General features: G+C 40.1%; 1 protein-coding gene and 5 non-coding genes across 6 annotated transcripts in view; 1 reads left to right on the top strand and 5 right to left on the bottom strand.

Annotated features, from left to right (window-relative positions):
• LOC102798502 (contactin-associated protein-like 4) overlaps window positions 1-20,533 on the top strand; it is a 155,729-nt gene that overhangs the window by 84,468 nt on the left and 50,728 nt on the right. The window contains exons 10-12 of the mRNA XM_087831495.1: window positions 1,139-1,310; window positions 17,046-17,152; window positions 18,922-19,041. Of these exons, the coding sequence (XP_087687621.1) occupies window positions 1,139-1,310; window positions 17,046-17,152; window positions 18,922-19,041 (399 nt within the window). The remainder of the gene's footprint in view (window positions 1-1,138; window positions 1,311-17,045; window positions 17,153-18,921; window positions 19,042-20,533) is intronic.
• On the bottom strand, window positions 4,905-4,987 carry trnal-uaa (transfer RNA leucine (anticodon UAA)). The gene has a single exon. It is a non-coding gene; the product is annotated as a tRNA-Leu (tRNA).
• trnal-uaa (transfer RNA leucine (anticodon UAA)) lies at window positions 5,419-5,501 on the bottom strand. Its single transcript has one exon. It is a non-coding gene; the product is annotated as a tRNA-Leu (tRNA).
• trnal-caa (transfer RNA leucine (anticodon CAA)) lies at window positions 8,094-8,176 on the bottom strand. The gene has a single exon. It is a non-coding gene; the product is annotated as a tRNA-Leu (tRNA).
• Window positions 8,474-8,556, bottom strand: trnal-uaa (transfer RNA leucine (anticodon UAA)). Its single transcript has one exon. It is a non-coding gene; the product is annotated as a tRNA-Leu (tRNA).
• Window positions 9,675-9,757, bottom strand: trnal-uaa (transfer RNA leucine (anticodon UAA)). The gene has a single exon. It is a non-coding gene; the product is annotated as a tRNA-Leu (tRNA).

Here is a 20,533-nt window from a genome sequence, read left to right as displayed (position 1 = left end):
TACCGGGCACCACGGTCTTCCGCCTTCCCTGAATTCTGCCTCCTGAGCTCAGCTCTCACCCAATCCACTGTAAAGAAGAGCTGAGGAGAAGCGGGTGTAGAAGATGCTTAGTGAGGGTGGTGATGGCGAAGAGGCTGGACTGGCAGAGGTTGAAGGGAGCAGCTGGTCAAATCTGTTTGCAGAGCATCTTAAACAGCTGATTTCTCTTCTGCTTGAAGCCAGTAATGATGTTCATTCCTCTCTACACCTCTTTGATGTTATTGCACTGCAATTTCCTGTCTAACTTCCTTTTAGAGTCCCCTTTTTCCTGTTTCAAACTGCTTTTCAACTCATGCTATGCCAACCTAATTTTTTTCCCAGTCACTAAACTTGAAAACTTCCTTTTTCTCAGTTAGGAGGCACTCGATAGTGCACACAATCCAAGGTGTGTTAAAGGGAAAGGAGTGAACTCTGGTCCACATTTGCGGGATTTTAGGCACTTAGGAGTACAAGAAAAAAGCTCAAATAACAGCACCACTCTTTATGTGGTAGAAGACCTTTTACCAGAGTTTGACTTCATTTTACTCTCACTCATCGTTTTACTCATGCACTGCAGTTCTGACATTTTCTAAAGGGCATAAGGACTTACCTAAGAAAGCTGTATGAACAGAAGTGTTCAATGCAGATGAGATATTAACTGATCTTTAACCAGCCAGCTCTGTGGGACAAAGGGCATGAGATGTTGGATTGTGTTGATATAAGAACAGAGCAACTAATATTTGGGCACATTCACTAGCAAGTGGGTGTTATGTGCTCTGTCTCCTGTATGCACTAGTAAGGCAGCGGTATCACGTACATTTTACAGATTATTTTCACTGGTAAAAATGTGTGTGAGGCAGAGTTTTTACTGCTTTGTGCTACATGTTTTCACTTCACAAGCATGCTGTAAAGCTTTCATTTATACATTTAAAGCCAATCTGAAAGTTCCTGCAATATACATGTAATTTTCACACCACCACTAAACTTTAAAACCAAACTACTGGTCTTGTTAACACCTTGTGCACATGGCCTGTCCTGTTGTTTTCTTTGGAGGATTGCATAATCTCATCGGTGTTGTCTTGGCTTTTTTTTTAACTGATAAAACTTCTTTCCCATCAAGGTTGTCCTGCTGAAGAGCACAGTGAGGAATGCAGAAACCTCTTCGAGACTTTCCAGGGCTGCATGCGTCTACTCACGGTGGAGAACCAGCGAGTCGACCTGATCAAGGTGCAGCAAAGACTGCTGGGAAATTACAGCCAGCTGCAGATCGACATGTGCGGCATCATTGACAGGTCAGCACCAGCAGGAACCCGTCTCACTGAGCTCAGATTAAATCATTTTATACCCTCGCTGTCATTGACACTGAGACGCACCAACACCGATGCATAAATCCTTACCGCTGTGTTGCTTGGATAAGCATTCATGTTTAATTTTAGCCATAATGTGATGGAGTGGCTCTGTCATTGACTGCAGCATTCTGTACACATACACAAGCATGACACACATTCCCCTTAGCTAATAAAACATGCTAGTCTTTTTCCTTGACTGTCTGGGGCGTTTGTACATACATATGCACAAATAATATAGTCAGTTACAATATGTTGGTAATTTATTGCCAGTGTTGGGGAGTAACGGAATACATGTACCGCCGTTACGTATTTAAAACAATACAAAATATGAGTAACTGTATTCCGTTACAGTTACCGTTTAAAAAGGTGGTATTTAGAATACAGTTACTTTGTTGAAATAAAGGGATTACACGGCGGTACTTCCCTGTTTCATATTGTGGCGGGTCAGGACTGCTTGGGTTTTGTTTGAAAGCTATGTTCTATTGTTCCAGGCGGCAGTGTTACGGTTGCCATGGATACAGGGTGACGCTCTCTCTCTGTGTTTCCTGGGTGAGAGAGCGCCTGTTGTTGTTGTGCTAAGCTAATAGGCAGAATGCTACAGGTATAGCTCTAAAGAATGTAGCATCATAGGCAGTGTAGTCCGTGCTGCAGGGAGAATGGACTGCCATACCCGTTATGTGTCTGTGAGCGAGGGAGGGAGAAAAAGGAAAAGTACGAGCTGTCGTGAGCAAAAACGGGAGCTGGAAGCATGTAAATATAATAATAACCACTGCTGCCAAGAAGAGTGCCTGACGAGCCCAGTTGTAAGTAAGCTATTAAGACTCGACTGTACACCGTGTTCATGTTTTCCTCCAAAAACAATAAGTTCCGTTGGAGCAGCCTTTCAACGCCTCTCTCTGTCTCTCGCTAGCAAAGTTGACCCAGACAACAAAGTAAAGCTAGTTTTCAGCTACGAGCCCGACACAGAACCCACCGTATTAGCCAGAGGTCCCTTTACTACGGTTCGGAGCCGCGGACCTTCAGTAACAGTAATAAATCACAGCAATAGTACATTCATGTAGTTGTAAACAGCATGATAAATAATCCAAAGTATTCAGAATACGTTACAGAATACATTTTGGGGCATGTATTCTGTAATGGAATACATTTTAAAAGTAACCTTCCCAACACTGCTTATTGCATACCCACTTCTCATCCCATCAAAGAGTTCAGTCTGTCACACATAAACACGTAGCAGCTAATTACTTCTAAGTAATATAACAATAAATTTTATTAACCCAAATGGGTACATGGGCTTCTTGGGCATAGAAAGACGGTTTAATTTAAAATTCTGCCTTTAAAAAGCTGCCTGAATCTGCATTCATCTGCCGATACCCTTAGCGTAAGCTTTGATAAAGTTCAAAGGGATGAATTACAGTAAAAATAATAAATCAACACATAAACGTTTAATACACAGAGACAAAATGAATGGAAACCATAATCATTGTTGTTCCACACAGTAAAGTAGACCATGTTTAATAATAGGAGTACATGTCAATTAAATAGTTTTTCTAGCTATAGAGGCAGGTTGACGAAAAATGTCTTTAATGGTACAGTAAGGGGGCACATGTAAAAATGCCCTGCAGTAAATACAGACCTGAGTTTTCAAACCCATGGATTACTCTATGAAATGGTGTATTTTAATACGAATCTACATCTGTCCCTGTTCCAAACAAAGCAATATTTGTCCCTAAAGTCTAACTGAGAGTGTAAAATACAAAGTAAAAGCAGTGAGTAAAAGAAAACATAAAAAGAAAGGCAATACTTCTAAAGAGAGCAAGATCCAAAAATTGGATATTGAACATGTGTTCAGTGTTAAAGCTCTTATCGGTAGTGCACCTGCAGCTCCTCCTGCCTCTTGTATTCATTCGTTGTTCTTTTGAGTCTATTCCTGACATTCAACAAGCTGAATGACAACCTTTGAAAACTGTCTATTCAGCCTGCTTGCAGGTGGAGTCAGTCTTGGTGTGGTTCCCTTGTTTGGTTTTTGAGGGATAGCATTTTGTAACATTTGTCATCTTTTATTTACAGCATTTTGGCTGCTGCCTTTCATCCTTTTTTATTATTATTTTTTGTTCGCATCATCGCTTTTAGCGCCATCATTTTTTTGCTTTCTTCCATCTTTTATGAGCTAGAGAAGGAATTGAGCATCACACATAATACACCGGGTACTTTTGCTGATCACCTGGTGTTCTCTGTGTTTGGTGCTTTGATCCTACAGGAGTATGGATGTGATATTCAGGGAGACTCAGGGAGGGTTCAGTGAATAACGTTTGGAACAGATTGAAATTGTTTTTCTGGTAAAATAATTTATTTCCTCCCAAGAGAGCTCAGTGTTTTGCAGCAGCCTTTGAGATATGTTCACCCTCGGTTGGTGGGTGTGCGTGACGATGGGAACATAATGGAGCTGTAGTGAATGCAAACACAACAGTGTTCACATCTGCCAATATCATTGTACTAATGGAATAATTCAGCTTTTTGGCATCTTCAGTGGCCAAAATCCAAGAATATGAACTAATCCAAATCAGACCTGTTGAAAGAAAACCATACAATGCTACATTTTCACAAGTGAACATTAATCACACACATGCTAGCGGACATATATTTTCTATTCTTGGATATAATCAGTTTGATTTTAGGTAAACTGCCTGCTGTGAATTCACTGGATAATTATCACAGGTTAATGACTGTGTGGTTCTGAAAATAGAAGGAAAGTCTAAGGAAGGGGTGTCCAACTCCAGTCCCCGAGAGCTTTGGTCCTGCAGCTTTTAGATGCATCCCTACTCCAACACAGCTGAATCAAATGATTGGATTACCTCTTCAGCATGCCATCAAGTTTGGCAAGGGCCTGGTAACAAGCCATTCATTCACAAGGATGCATCTAAAAGCTGCAGGACAGTAGCTCTTAAGGCTGGAGTTGGACACCCCTCCTCTAAGGTTCAACTACATATGAACCCTTACTCTAACACAGGGGTCTCAAACTCCTGGCCTCCAGGGCTGGTGTCCTGTAGGTTTTAGATCTCACCCTGGGTCAACACACCTGAATCACATGATTAGTTCATTACCAGGCCTCTGGAGAACTTCGGCTGTATCCCAATTCAGGGTCTGCAGCCTTAAAGGCCGCATTTTAAGGCCGATTACATCACAGCGACGCGACGAAGGCTGTCCCAATTTGAAGGCTGCTCGAAATGCGGCCCTCAAATGCATCCTTCATTTCCCTGAATTTTAAGGACATGGCGGTGTAGACTTTGTGGCCCAACATATCCCAGAATGCATAGCGCGGCGGTGGGTGTGGATAATTTTGCCGAAAAAAAACGGCGGATGAGGGGCGCCCGAAGAGTAAACTTTAAGTAAGTACTGAATATTATGTCACTTATTTAGGGGTGGGATTTGAACCCACTGGAACTTAACACATCACTGTAACTTTTTGGTTATAGTCACTACTTTTTACTAACACCAAAGTAAATCAGAACTCCACATGGACAGCCAATTTGGCTCTACCAGGAGTGGGGTTTGAACCCACGAGAGCATTTGCTCATTGGAACTTAAGTCCAACGCCTTAACCACTCGGCCATCCTGGTAGTTTCCAAGTAAACTACCAAGTAGATGTAAGCGCATGTAAGCAAATCACTGCAGTTTTACAATGCAAGCTAGGTATTTTTACTGGAGGAATAGCCCAGTATCTTCATACAGCCAAAGCTAGGAAAACGGTAGTCATGAAAACTGGCTTTCCTAGATATTATAAACACTGCAAGCATTATGGAAACTTTAAAAACAGTCTTATTTAAAACTGGTCTCAAAACAGTGTAGGAAAAATTATTGCAAATGCAAAAGCTCTTTTTACAACAACCAGCAGATAATCACTATTATATGGTACATATATGACATGAAATCTTTGTTATACAAATGACTGCAGTTTCACTTACCTATGTATTTTTTTTAACCAGAGAGTGCTGTTGCTAGGTTTGTTACACAAGGTAAGGGTTATGTGAAGCTTCAGAAAAGCACATAATACCAGGAGTGGGGTTTGAACCCACGAGAGCATTTGCTCATTGGAACTTAAGTCCAACGCCTTAACCACTCGGCCATCCTGGTTCCTATATAACTTTCCAATGCACTTGATCAAGGCATATATGAGATTGACTCTGAGGAGGGATTTTAAGTTTCTGACATGAAATCCCATCAGTCATCCACACACAAAAAAGTGAAATGTCATCCCTAAGTATGGCACTGCAACCATTCCAGTTTAGTTTCACAATAATTCAGTTTAATGTCCAATAATTAGCAATCGTTTTACTAGTGCAAGCTATGTCACCAGGATGGCTAAAAGAAGTCTAATTGTTGTAAATCTTAAACGCAAATATGGCAGGGCATACAGCAGATGCAGAAAGACATTGAGAACAAGTGTAAGAGTTTCCATTTTCTAAAAGTAATTTATAGTCCTCTCAGATCGGCAGAGTAAGTCATGCACAACAGAGACAATTGCCTTCTGTCTTGATGATACACTAATTACACAATGCAATAAGAGGAACGATTATCATAATTATGAATGTTCCTTTTGGCAAAAACCAGAAAACACACACTTATATATGATATGGAGTTCGTGAATACAGTTGCAGACATCAGCTACACATTTTCACCAGAGAAAGAGGATCTCCTCCAGCTGGTTTAATTAAATACCTTTCCTTTCTCACATTTATCAGATTATTTTTCATGAGAATTCAGCTCCTGCTCAGATCTGGCTGCAGGAACAGAACAAGACAAAAAACAAAAGAAAACATAGCCTCTACTGTACAATCGTACTTGTGAGATATAAAGAAAAATGGGTCACACCACACATACCTTCCATATAAAGGAGACTGTTATAGAAGTATGTAGAAGCATCCATGTTTTTTATACTCAACACTTCAAACTGCAAGCAACACAATTAAAATGTTTTTAAGCAGCTCAAGTACAACACCATAACTACTCAGCCAGCCTGTTCACAACCTTGGAAGAGATTTTCTTGCCTACACTTTTGTTTTTTGTTTATTTTGGTGTTTCCTTGCATGATTAAATGCAGCCCACGTGTATTCATATCTAACAATACCACATACTATATATAGTACATGGGATTGTTCCCCCGGGGTCATCTCTGGTGAGGTGTCTACATACCAGTGGAAGATCATAAATAGGCTTGTTCACCTAGAGCTATGAAAGATTGAGCCTGCTTTGACAGACATCAGCTGAACACGTAAAGCAAGAAAATTATCCACCTTTCAACTGACTTGAAAAGCTGTCAAAGATTCAAAAAGAACTGTTTGGTCCTCAAGAATATCTGTGATAGCTAGAGTAGAGCCTAAATCCACATGGGTACACACCCATCTGAGTCCAACATCTTAAATATTCAGGTCTCGCACAGCCTGGTGATGTACAAGGCCTGATACATGTCATGCCAGCTGTTACACTGTAACAGTCCTGGCAAGGACTGTAGCTTTAAATGTAGTGAACAGGGCCGCAACAAGATGAATCACAGAAAGTTGAATCTGCTCATCTGGACATAGTTGTGTCTTTTGCATTATTGATTGTTTATGGTTCAGTGTTTACTTGACAGACATTAACCTTGATATTGAATACGTACAGGTCTGTTTGTGATAAGCAAACTGATGGCTATTTTTTCTTAGATAAACTTGGTTTCAAGCTTGATTGCTCTTGTCAGTGCAAGAAGAGTTGCCAAGCAACCAAGGATGTGTGATCACAACCAGAGAGTAAACTAAAACATTGCTAGAGTGTCATGACACTAACATATGTGCAGTATAGCTATTTAGAAAAAGCACAGCTTACTGAAAACCAGTAAAACTGCAGCGTGGAGGCAAATATGCCTGCAGCAGAATATTCTGTTGTTGTAAACATCTTGTTTACAACCTTATCTGAACACTGACCTGGTGCTCCATATTTACCAAAATTCAAAGAAACATCAAAATATAAAATAAAAAAAACTTGTACAAAAACTAAACACATAATTAAATCAACAGGGCACTGCTTTCACATTGTGCTGCATTCCTGTTGATTAAAATGTCACTCCAGTGATTATACCTGCATGATGGATGTGACTAAAACTCATAGCAATGTAGTCGACAGCTATGAGATCCCTTTCTTTTTGTCAATTTGGAAAAATACTTGCCTGAGGCAACACTTTATATTTTATCTAGTATTTTGCCCCTGAAGCCTTCTTTACTCACCGTTAATCACTTATCTTTGGCCACAAGCAACGCAACTGGCTGGTGAGTTCAGTGTTTTTTTGTAAACTTGATGCACACACATACATGTTATACACGCACAATGAGGATTAAGGATATTTGAGTTTATGCTCATGTTAGTAGCCGTTACATTGTTTTCCTTGGCCTTCATGCATGTATTAAACTGCAGTTTACTGTGGTAACGTTAGCCACTCAGATTAGATACCAGGGGTTGCTTTTGAACTCACAAGAGCATTTGCTCATTGGATCCCACTTTGTTACAGCAAGCCAAGTTTCCATTTTCTAAAAGTAATTTATAGTCATCTCAGATCTGTAGAGTTAGTCATGTGTAGCAGAAACAATTAGCTTCTGTGTTGATGATACACAAAGTAATAACAGGAACAATTACCCTAATTATAAATGTTCTTTCTGGTAAAGAACAGGGAAAATGATGTGAGTTCTTTATGTATACCAGGAGTGGGGTTTGAACCCACGAGAGCATCTGCTCATTGGAACTTGAGTCCAACGCCTTAACCACTCGGCCATCCTGGTGTCTGCTCACATAGTAATAGTCTGTCACGATCAACAAACCCAGAAATGCGTAACTTTTTTATCAACTACAAAACATTTGCTTGAGAAGGTAACATATGATATCATATAGTAAAAATCACTGTGTCTAGTAGATATATATCATTAAGCCAAGGAAAGATGAAGTACTGCTTTTTGAGCTGCATTTCATTGTCTTCCTTTAACACAACACTTACTTACTAACTTACTAACATGCAGAAGGAAGCGCAAGTAAGTTCCCACAGATAACTTCCAGATTACCACACATGGGGTTCCAAAATGTACCAGGAGTGGGGTTTGAACCCACGAGAGCATGTGCTCATTGGAACTTAAGTCCAACGCCTTAACCACTCGGCCATCCTGGTATTTACCCGTGAGGAACGCCAACATCACATCAAGAAGGCCCTGAGTAAATGTGGTTATCCCAGCTGGACTTTTGTTAAAGCTGGGAAGGCGCCAAAAGAAAGCGCCAGTCAATCCGGGAGAGAAGTACAACAGCTGCCTAAGCAAAAACCTGTAGTGATCCCGTACGTGTCAGGAGTATCGGAACAGTTGAGATGCATTTTTTTCTAAACACAGAGTCTCTGTGGCTCTGTGTCCCCCGACACAAACAGAGTAACATAGTGTACGCTGTTGTGCCAGGAGGATTGTCAGGATTTATATATCGGGGAAACCAAACAACCTCTGGCGAAGCAGATGGCACAACACAGAAGAGCTACCTCGTCAGGCCAGGACTCTGCAGTCTATTTACACCTACAGGCCAGTGGACACTCTTTCAATGATGAGGATGTACACATCCTAGACAGGGAGGAACGCTGGTTTGAGTGCAGAGTCAAGGAGGTCATTTACGTTAAAAGGGAAAGACCATCTCTGAATCAAGGAGGGGGCCTGAGGGTACATCTGTCACCATCTTGCAATACTGCGATTGCAGCCATTCCCCAACTCTCTGTGAATGGTACTCATGGCCTTTGATCAGTGGTTGTTGATCAATGGTCATGAGAATTTGCATAATTATGATTAAGGAACTGACCTCACAGCCCATTTTTCCTTCAGTGGGCTGGTTTCAGTCATTATGCAAATGTACTGTTTATAAGATTGGGGAAACCTGCAGTCAGCAGTGAAGAAGTCACTTGGATGAGTGACGAAACGTTTCTCCTACTGAAAACGCTTCGTCCAGATGAACAGAATCAACTTTTGGAGATACACTGCAAAACATTTGCTTGAGAAGGTAACATATCATATCATATAGTAAAAATCACTGTGTCTAGTAGATATATATCATTGGCCAAAAGACCTTTCTCATTGTCTTCCTTTAATACATATAATAAAACTCATTAACTTGTGATTTAGTCCATCGTTAACTTCTAGTTTAATAATGGATTGCATTTATATAGCACTTTCCGGGGCCCTCAAAGCGCTTTATAATTACACTATCCATTCACACACTAGTACTTTAGTTTACCACACATGTGGTACCAAATTATAGCAGGAGTGGGGCTCGAACCCACGAGAGCATCTGCTCATTGGAACTTAAGTCCAACGCCTTAACCACTCGGCCATCCTGGTGCACTGCCCACAAGAAAATGTATTTCAATCATGATCCACCTATACAAAGGTAAGTTATACTTTCTGCGGTGCCAGAAATTAGAATTTTGTTGCGTGTCTGTCTTTTAATCTAGTGCCACTCATCCAAACTACTCCTGGAAACTTTAAGCTGCACCTAGCAAAGAACAACTGTGATTGGGCTCTTTATGGTCTGTCTTACAAAACCACTAAGGCCCTTCATAGAATCCATATGATGCTGACCGACTCACTAACATCTCATATTGCAGTGTGAGCTAAGTGTGAGGGCTCCTTCTTAGAATAGTGAATGTTTTAGACCATTTAAACAAAATTGCGAAAGTGATTCAGAGCGCAAAACAATTTCACACATTCATCTCCTCACAGGCTCTCAGTAATTCATATTTGTTTGCTACCCCTGAGTGCATGCACATGTAAGACGTGTAGAGACTTCTCATTTCAGCAAAAGCCGCATTGAATTTGAAGCTCATCAGCAGTCAGACAAAAGCATCTATATAGATCATGTACAGTACACACTACTGACACACTGAGTCTGATTGCATCAACAGTCACGTTCCTGAAACACTCCCTGCTACTGACTCACATGCACAAACACTCAATATACTGTGTAAAATAAAGGAATGGACCAAAGTGGAAATGCGAATTTAAAGTGAAAGCTAAGTGGTTTATCTTCAAGGCTCCAGCTTACTCTGAGATTAAAGTAGTATAGAGATAAATGGAGGTTTTTAAAAAAAAAAAATCACACTGTTGCAGGATGACAGGCTGCTGAGTTAGGGCTTTTATCTAAATAAAGGCGAGCTTGCAGATTCTGTGCAGTCATCTGTTTTCTCTTAAATATTGCTGCCTGTGTTCGGGCAAACACACAGTTTAAAACTGTCACATACATTTACATAAGTAAACTCACACACTGAAATGTACGTTTAGGATAGAAGAGAAAAACACACTGCTCAAAGCCTGCACATACTGCCGAGCGCTGCATCCACCGCTGACTTAAAATTGTCTTTGTGTGTGTGTGTGTGTGTGTGTGTGTGTGTCAAACCTCCTGGAGGTGCCAGCCGGTCGTGGAACAGATGGAAAGCAACCGGTGTAGATAAAAACACTGTTACTCATCGTTTCCTGTTGTCCTCTCTGTGTCTTTATCTCAAGAGAATGAGGTCACATCACTCCTTTATGTGGGTTAGCAGAGACACAGCAGCTCATATGGCTATTTTAATCTGTCACATATATTTTGTAACTTCTCTCAGGTACAGCACAGTTTTTGGGGTATCTGTCTCAAAGATTGCTGTTGTGCAGTGGTTTGAGAGCTCAACACACCAGAGTAACAAATACAAACAGACGATGCTCAAGCAAGCTGAGAAAAAAGGCAGAAAATTGAACCTAATTGCAAAACACCACTAATACTATTCTTAAACTTTATATCACTGCAGATACCGCTATTAACCAAAAAAGGTTGGTACCATCAACCTGTGGGACTGGAAAAATAGAGTCTGTGTGAAAATGTCAAAAAATGCAGGCCCTTAAATGGCCACTTCAGGCTGGTTTCAAAGGTGAGTCAATCCCTCTAGACTCCCATGTTAACATTAGTCCTCTCCTCAACCGCCTATCCAATTCAGGGATTCAGGAGGGCTGGGCCCTGCCGTAGCCGCCATTGAGTAAATGACAGGGGTACAGCCTGGACACGTAGGTAGTCCATGAGAGGTCGCATGACAAAACGCCCAAATTTAAAGTGGAATAAACACGTTTTTATTCAGGGTTTACATAAGTGACTCAGCTGATCTATTAAAACTTAAAATTATGCAGTTTTGGAGTGTTGTCCTCTTTGAGTGACACGTGGGTGCCAGGACAAGCTAAACTGTGTCAACTCAATGATTTCTGTCAGTGAACTGGACCTCGAAATCTATGCTCAATTTTTATCAGCGTTCTGGTATTATGTTTTAAAGTTTGTAATGGGTATCTGTGTCTTTGTGTTACACTTTACATTCTGTGGAGCAGTTGGTAGTTTATCACTCATCTGTCTTTTCAAAATAAGGTTGGTTCTGGCTCCAAAATAACAAGATGGCAACAGCCGAAATGCCAGTGTTAAGGCTTAAACACAGTAATACATGATGTCACATTGCCTATACTCATCTTTTGTGTGCAACTTATGGAAAATAAACATAATCTCGGTATAATCTATGGGCCATGTTAACAGAGTGAAGAGACAAATAAGACAGAGGATTTACATATTTGTTTACCTTCTAATACAACTCGTGGATTATTGATTCAGTAACCTCCTGAGTGACCATGGCAACAACACTGTGTCCCAGTCATGCCGTCACATTTTGGTGGAAACTAAAAATATCTGAGTTGGAGTCTCAGGGCCAGTGAACAAATAAAAGTATGAATTATGTTTCTGCAGTGTTCAACAGCAATGTTTCTGTAGTGTATATAAACATATAAATAAACTGATAGAAGTTCAGAAATACCCAGAAGAATGAATTATGCCACAGTACATATTATAATGATATATTCAGCCATTTCCGCCATGTCATTAATAGAAGAGCAATTAGTGCCTTGATTTGTGTTTTCGGCTTAGATAAAACAAAACGAAGCCTCGCACGTAGAAGATGCAGAAAGATGTACAGCCTTTTGAGTTTTCATAAAAGTAAAACTTATCGCAGAACTTAGAAGCAAAGAGAAACTAAATTAATAAAAGTTAAGAGCAAGTTTTTATAACTACATAAAACATGATCATTTAACTGTTAGTAAGATTATTTCACATCTGAAGTAATCTTTTATTCTGACTTCACAAGTTGCTCATTTGATGGTTGCCTACAAAGTTTTTCTCTTCCAGTTGCGCTTTAGAAAATCTTCAGACAAACAGAGAACATAGTGGCTGTATCCCAATTCAGGGTCTGCAGCCTTAAAGGACGCATTTTAAGGCCAATTACGTCACAGCAACGTGACGAAGGCTGTCCCAATTCGAAGGCTGCTCGAAATGTGGCCCTCAAATGCGTCCTTAATTTCCCTGAATTTGCAGTGGTTGGTGTGGATAATTTTGCCGAAAAAAAATGGCGGATGAGGGGCGCCTGAAAAGTAACTTAGTAAACTAAGTACTGAATATTATGTCGCTTATTTATGTGCAAATTTTTAATAACGAAGAACATTAAAACATTACTGTTGGCCACATGTCTGCAAAGTTATGTGACATTAGTGACGTTTGTACTAACTTGGTTTTAAAGCCTTTACTTTAAAATATACGCCGTTCAATAGCTGACCTTAATCTTACAGAGAATGATCAAAGCTCATGTAGAAACAAACAAACAAATATGTTCTCCTTCATTTCTGTCAAACAAAGCTGTATGAAACGTTTCCAGCTGTTAGTATCATGGTTGCTAGGCAACCTGGGCAGCGCAACGGAGGCTAGACCGTCCCATTTCACAAGCCTCGCACTTCCGGCCTTAGCGGTCTTTGAGTACGCGGTCGTTGAGGACCGTTGAGGCTGCATACTTTAAGGCTGCAGAACCTGAATTGGGATACAGCCAGTTTTCTATCTGCGACTGTTACAGCCTCAGCGGGGCTTCCGGTGAATTTAGCCTTGTGTGGATGTCCCTGCCGTCTCTCCTGCTTTAGGCGCCACCCCTTTTTGTACAGCTGATTCTACTCAGCAATTAAGATGGAGCACTTAAGTCCAGAGAAAAGGTGAGCTCTGGTGCCATAGAAGCTAGTGAGCTGTGTGTGGGGTGGCTGTTTATTCCTGCTCTGTGGAGAGGAGTGTGTTTCAGTGACTTTTCAGTTTAGAGACCAACTCCTGGGTTTTGTTTTCTTTCTTTAAAAGTTGATAGCGGCTTGTCTGTCTCTTTTGATTTATTAATTAATTCAAATTAAATAACCTTTAACTTTAACAATTTTGCCTCCTTGTCTACTTTTTTAAGCTGGATATTTTTTGTTACTTTACCACATCCCTTGGACTTTATAGGGGAACGTAACAGTGACGTTCACTTGTTTTCTTACCTTTACCTTCTACCATCATGTGACAAAATATTCTGCTCTTTGCAGTTGTGCACGTTTGCTTCCTAATAACAAACTGCTCTGTTTTATTATAATAAATTACACATTGCCTTTCGTCACAACAAATCTCCCACAGTGGACAAAGTAATCACGAGTCACATTTGCATACATGTATCTGACAAGTCAGGGAAAAATTGTAAAAGCAAGATGATGCAAACAAACAAAAAACTGGGATCTGGAGTCATTGACGCAAGTTGTAAATATGATTACAGTCTCTACAATATTTGTCATTTCACAGGCAGTTTATAACTCCTTTAGTATCTTGTGAGCTGCACACATATCCACTGTAGATCATATAAATGTAGGGGAAGGGGAAAGCACACGTCAAAGGTAGCAGAGTTTTTAAATGTTGGAGTTTAGTGATTTCATTTCCAGCGCTGAAACGTACGATTTTTACAGTCTCTGCCTGCCTACTTCAGTCCACTCCATCCCTCCTCCCACACAGGACTGGTGTCATGATGGTTACAGCAGTATGATATTTATCTATAAATAACACACATAGCTTCAGTAAAGTCTCCTGGGATTTGGAGTCATTGATGGAGCTTCTTCAAACAGTCTTGCAGCAGTCAGAGAAGATCTGCCGCTGAGAAGAAGCGAAAAGATATCCTCTGTTCACTGGAAAACCTTTCCTTTTATATAAAATGAAAGAAAAATCTAAAGCATGAGTCTGTGAAGTAATGAATTTATTCTTTTGATCTCACGGAGGAAAGGTATTTCAATGGATATTTTCCATTAAGCATAAGGAAGTCAATTTCTTTTTAACCCAGCAACATCTCAGATTGTACCTAAATACAAAAACCGATACTGGAAATGATTGAAAATGTTTATGTCGTTTCACTGCTGTTTAGTAGCACATTAGGTGGATTTAGAGTCTTAGGATAAATGACCTCGAACATCTGCGAAAAACTTTTTTCCCTCTGTGAAATGAAAAGGTGAATTTTAGAAGCAGAGCTAGTTTAATGATGGTGTTTTTTATGTTTGTTTGTTTTTCTTCTCAATATACGCTTTTAGTCCGCGACGCCAAGATTCAAAGTGCATTTACATGCCAGTAAATACCGTTATTACAATGACACCAAGGCACACATTATACAACAACATGTAAATAATTTAATATCTCGGAGACTTCCCCAGCCTTAGAGGAGCATTGAAATGAATATTTGGGTGCAGTTAATATAACATCAGCTTCAAGCTGCACTGATACTTCGGAAAGATTTATTTTCCATACACACTTTATGTCTGTGAATAATGTATGTGTATATTATCTTCAGATTATTCATTTATCTTTTAAATTGCTCTTATAACTCACAGGAGGTGGCATAGTCTTGTTTTACACTGCTGCAGAACAAAATACTGTGTAGAGGGAAAACATACTATTTTACATATATATAAGTAGGGATGCACCGATACTGGTATCGGGTATCGGGGCCGATACTGTAAAATGTGTGTGTACTCATACGCGTAAAAGTTAACCGATACCATGAACCGATACCAACTTATTTCATTAATCAGAGGGTGGCTGGTCATTTCTGTTGTAGTTTTTTAGATTGGCCACTAGGGGGACATCCCGCGCTAAACAGGCACAGGGTTAGGCGAGTGAGACTGGCGGCTCCAGATAAAAAAGAGAAACTGGAGGCTGCTGTAGCAGTGTGGACCGGAACAGCCAACTTTAACTCAGGTTTTTGGAAAAGCGATGAAAAATGTCAAGAGAAAATCCACGGGCAGTTAAAATAACAGTGCCAAAACTTTCTGAAGAGGTAAAGACAAGCAGTGTGTGCGATGTCAGTCCTTGGTTTAACGGCACAGTGGACTGATGAGGAGTTTGTTCGTCAATGCCAAATACTTTCGTTATTTTGTTTGTTTGTTTACAATATGGACACTCTGCAATAATTTAAAAGTTTATTTTATTCGCAAACCTAATTTGTATTTATTTTATTCCAAACAGAAGTGTTTATTTATTATTCTGAAGTATCAGTTTTTGTACTCTGTATCGGCAAGTACTCAGATCCAAGTATCGGTATCGTATCGGTTTGAAAAAATTGGTATCGTTGCATCCCTATATATAAGTATGTTTTTTTTCATGGGTTATAACAGGGGTAGGCAACTCCAGGCCTCGAGTGCCGGTGTCCTGCAGGTTTTAGATCGCACCCTGGGTTAACACACCTGAATCAAATGATTAGTTCATTACCAGGCCTCTGGAGAACTTCAAGACATGCTGAGGAGTTATTTAGCCCTTTAAATCAGCTGTGATGGATCATGGACACATCTAAAACCTGGCACTCGAGGCCTGGAGTTGCCTACACCTGGGTTATAATAATAGTCTCAAGCAGAATTAGTCAGACAAAAGCAAACGATTACTGATCAATGTTGACATCAAACTGAATCAATAGTAGAAAAAAAATTCTGTCTGAAACTGACCTCATTATTTTGAAACTTTGACCATTTTCCTTATAATATCTGAGAGTATACAGCAGAAAATGGGGAAAAGCACAGTAGATCCCCATGTAACACATTAATCTTCTTATTTTTCACTGTCAAACTGAAATTATCTTTTTTTTGTCATTTATTTCTTAAAGTTTACGAGTCAAACACTTAAATGCTCGGTTGCTAGATCAGCAGCAGAAACACATTATGTTCCTTTTTCCTCAAGGTGCTGCTGCTCTGTTACTCTTTGTCATGGTTCTCGTGGGATCTGTTAGTTTATTTATTCAATTAGTGTTTTTTTCTTTCTTGTCTTTCTGTGTTTGGTTATTAGACGTGTCTTAATGGTAGTTACTTGTCTTGTGATTTGCTTTGAAGGTTATTTTGTGGTGATTTCACGTCCTGCTTCTGTTGCTTTCTGTCTTTGTTTCCCGTTTGATTTCGCTTGTATTTCCCTTCTTTCTCGCACTCTCTGGGGTTTCTTGCTGTTCCACACGATTATGTTTATTTATTTATTTATTCATTTTTTCTGCTTATTGAATTAACATAAAATAAAAATTAAAAAAAAACATTTGTTCCCAATTGGTCGTTTGGGGTGTTTTTTGTCAGTATTGTCTGCATCTGCATCCTGCATCAGGATCTTCTCTCCAGCTACACGTTACAGTCTGCTCTTAAAATGCTTTAATCAAAATGAATGCAGCATGGTGCCTTTTCCTGTTGCTGATATGGTCTCTTTACTTGCAAAAACGTGATGGAAACTGGGATTTCTTCCCCTGGTTTATACATATCTCTCTCTCTCTCTCAGGTGTTCTCCCAGTCGCTGTGAACACGGTGGCCGCTGCAGCCAATCCTGGACCGTCTTTCACTGTAACTGCTCTGACACCGGCTACAGCGGAGCAACCTGCCACAGCTGTGAGTCACCCGACAGCTAAACATCAGCACATGACAAGTACAACAAGTGAGGGCAAATGGAGAAAGATGGGGGGAGGGTAAGAGGGACAGATGAAATGCAAATGAGGAACAGATAGCGTGTCAAGCCAGATAATGAGGATGTTTTTCATCTTGAATAATTTAAACTAGGAGGGGGGAAAAAAACAGGGAAGGGGAATGGAAAATAAAGTCAATTAAAAATGCCTTGGGTGGGTTTGTTCAGTCAAAATTATTAAGTTATTTACAATATTAAGTTATATCCAACCTTTTACATTGGTAACACAAAACTGTGACTCCTGTCGTTATTGTGTGTGACAACCAAAGTAAACTCTAAGGGTGGTACACAGCTATGTATTTTTTTGCTGTTGCTACTTCCTGCACACTCATATGGTACCACTTGTCAGTGAGGGAGGCCCACTCTGAAGTAAACCCTACATTATCCCCCTTTTTGACTCTAACTAAAGAAAGCTGAGGGTCATTTCCCCATAGACCTCTATACAAACAGACTTTGTACACCTCAGTAAGTCACTTCCTGCTGGCCAGGTTTAAAGCACTTCTGCATCAGCTTGATTTTTGACACCTGATTTGTGTTATTTACAATCCTTGCACCTGTTACATACTCACATGTGACGAGTATGGAAGCCCCAGAAGCCTCCCATTCAGATTTTCAGCTGGCCAAAAGAAAGATCACTTGAAGGAAAGTAGAAGAGAGCTGAGCATCTTGTCTCTGATGGTGCATTAACTGCACTAATGCTCGAAATAAGACAAATAAGAACTATCTTTAACTGTGACTCTGCTGTAGAAAAAGTCTGAGAATAAAAGTATGTAATTTACAATTAATATAAGTATTTGTTAGAGAATAAATATTGACAAACACCTGCTTAGAAAATATTGTTTATCTGAAGGAAGATGAAAACTCTTGTGTGATCTTCTGACTGCTTGCGTGTCCATAAATCTTTATCATGGAATCAAACTTTAGATGAGGTGTCCCCTGAGATCTATTTTATTACCTGCACATCTTTTCTCTCTATAACGCCTTTTTGTGTATAAGGTGATATGATGGAGGTTAATGAGACTGTAGCTGTGACTAAAATACCAAAGAGGGAATAAATATATAAAACCGTGACGGTGAGTTGAGCTTGCAGGTGAGATTTAGTGGCTGTGTGCTGAATGCCTCGAGTCAAATCCTCGAGACTAAAACAAGGAGCGTTTCCCACACGGTTTACCTATGGTCTCATTTTTATTTCTGATGTTTCTTTGAAAACTGGTCTCTAACCACACTCGGGGAGTGTGAGGAATAAAAAGCCTTTAGCTGTGGAGAAGAAGCGAGATAAACAGGTGAGCAGAGTGTGGGAACTTTCAGATATGGATTTGAATTGAAGGGCTCCTTTCTTTGACTGCAGAAGATGTACTGTTGCGTGCTTGAGACGGAGATGAGAGGAAGACTTATGGAGACACAGAGAAAGAGGCGAGAAGGTCTGATAAAGTTAAATTTATTGAGGCTGTGTATTCCCATCAGTCATTACTGTCATCTCCAGTTGGATTAAACTTTAGTTTATGGGATGCCGGTGCAGAAAAGGAACCTCCGATTATTTTTTCTTTTCTCTGATCACGGGACTTTGATTCAGTTGTGATACATACGTATGAAGCAGCACCCACAGCATAGTAATCCTCCACAGCGTGCGATCTTCATCCCCTCGCAGCTCCGGTGGGTCAGCGTGTTGATGTAGTTCTCATTATTTTCCTCCCAGCTGTGTACGAACAGTCCTGCGAGGCATACAAACACAACGGCAACACGTCAGGACATTTTTACATTGACGTGGATGGCAGCGGACCGATCAAACCACAGCTGGTCTACTGCAACATGACAGGTGACACACACAGACTCACACATGCTTTTACACCTCGCCTGCCTCCCATCATCACTGAACCTTTTTTATGATTGAGATGATTACATAACTTTAAATGATGTCCCCGCTTATCACACACCACATTATTGTCCACCTTCATCTTTTTTTATTTCATTATAGACTTCAATCACTCCCTCTCCTCCTGTTTCTCTTTCACTCAATCTTTCATGCCCTTTGTGTAATCATATAAATGAACTATGATAACGTTCTTTACCTTTCTATGAATCACATGCTTACTTAGTTTTTTGTTTTTACTTTTCTATCTTTGTCCAACTCATTGACGGAAAGTGAAAATTTACCGCCTAGATCAGTCACTAGAATAGGAGTAACACACTAACTTAACATGCATGTGTTTGGAAGCAGCATGAAAAACATGAAAAATCCACACACAGAGTGAGCTGAGCTGAAATCACCCACTCATAAAATGAAAAAAAAGTATTACTTTTTATGTTTCGTCAATTATAGCGTTTAGACATAAACATTAGGAAACAAGGTCAAACATTTACTATTGAAGGACTGGGAAATTTATAGCAGTCAATAGCACTGATAACCATTGTCACCACTTTACATTTATACATCAAATATACATTAAAAAACAAAACATAACTGCAAAACTTAGCCGATGAATCAGCTGGCTGGTTTGCAGAAGATCAAATGACCATTAAATACTTTAGATCAACTATTTGGATAATTGATCTGTTCCTGTTTCTTCCAGTAAAACATTCCCAAGCTCCAGCTTCTAAAATTTGACATTTTACTTTTTTTCATGTAGCATCAAAAGGGCAGTTATTTGTTAAAAGAATAGTAGCAAGAATGAAAGGGAAGGTTTACAGGACCGTGGTGAGACCTGCTATGGCAGGGGTGGGCAATTCCAGGCCCTGAGGGCCAGTGTCCTGCAGGTTTTAGATCTCACCTTGGGTCAACACACCTGAATCACATGATTAGTTCGTTACCAGGCCTCTGGAGAACTTCAGGACACGTTGAGGAGCTAATTTAGCCATTTAAATCAGCTGTGTTGGTTCAAGGACACATCTAAAACCTGCAGGGACACCGGCCCTCGAGGCCTGGAATTGCCCACCCCTGTGCTATGGTATATTGTTTGGAAATGGTTGCGCTAACAAAAAGACGGAAGGCGCAGTCAAAGGTGCTAGAGTTGAAAATGCTAAGATTGTCTTTCTCTCCTGGTAGAGGATTAGAAATGAGTATCAGAGGAAGAGCTCAAGTTGAGCAGTTTGAATGGAAATTTAGAGAGTCAGGGTTGAGATGGTCTGGACATGCGCAGAAAAGGTATAGTAGATATTTTGCACAGCAGTAGTTGAACATGGAGCTGCCAAGAAGAAGAAAAAGAGGACGACCACAGAGGAGGTTCATGGATGTAGTGAAGGAGGACATGCAGCGGGTTGTTCTGACAGGAGACCATGGTAGTGGATCAAGGGAGATGGAAGCAGATGAT

The sequence above is a fragment of the Neolamprologus brichardi genome, chromosome 18 (assembly GCF_056152115.1).
Source record: "Neolamprologus brichardi isolate AB-2024 chromosome 18, ASM5615211v1, whole genome shotgun sequence".
Lineage (NCBI taxonomy): Eukaryota > Metazoa > Chordata > Actinopteri > Cichliformes > Cichlidae > Neolamprologus > Neolamprologus brichardi.
The sequence above is the reverse complement of the archived record's forward strand: the minus strand, read 5'-3'. Positions and strand labels throughout refer to the sequence as shown.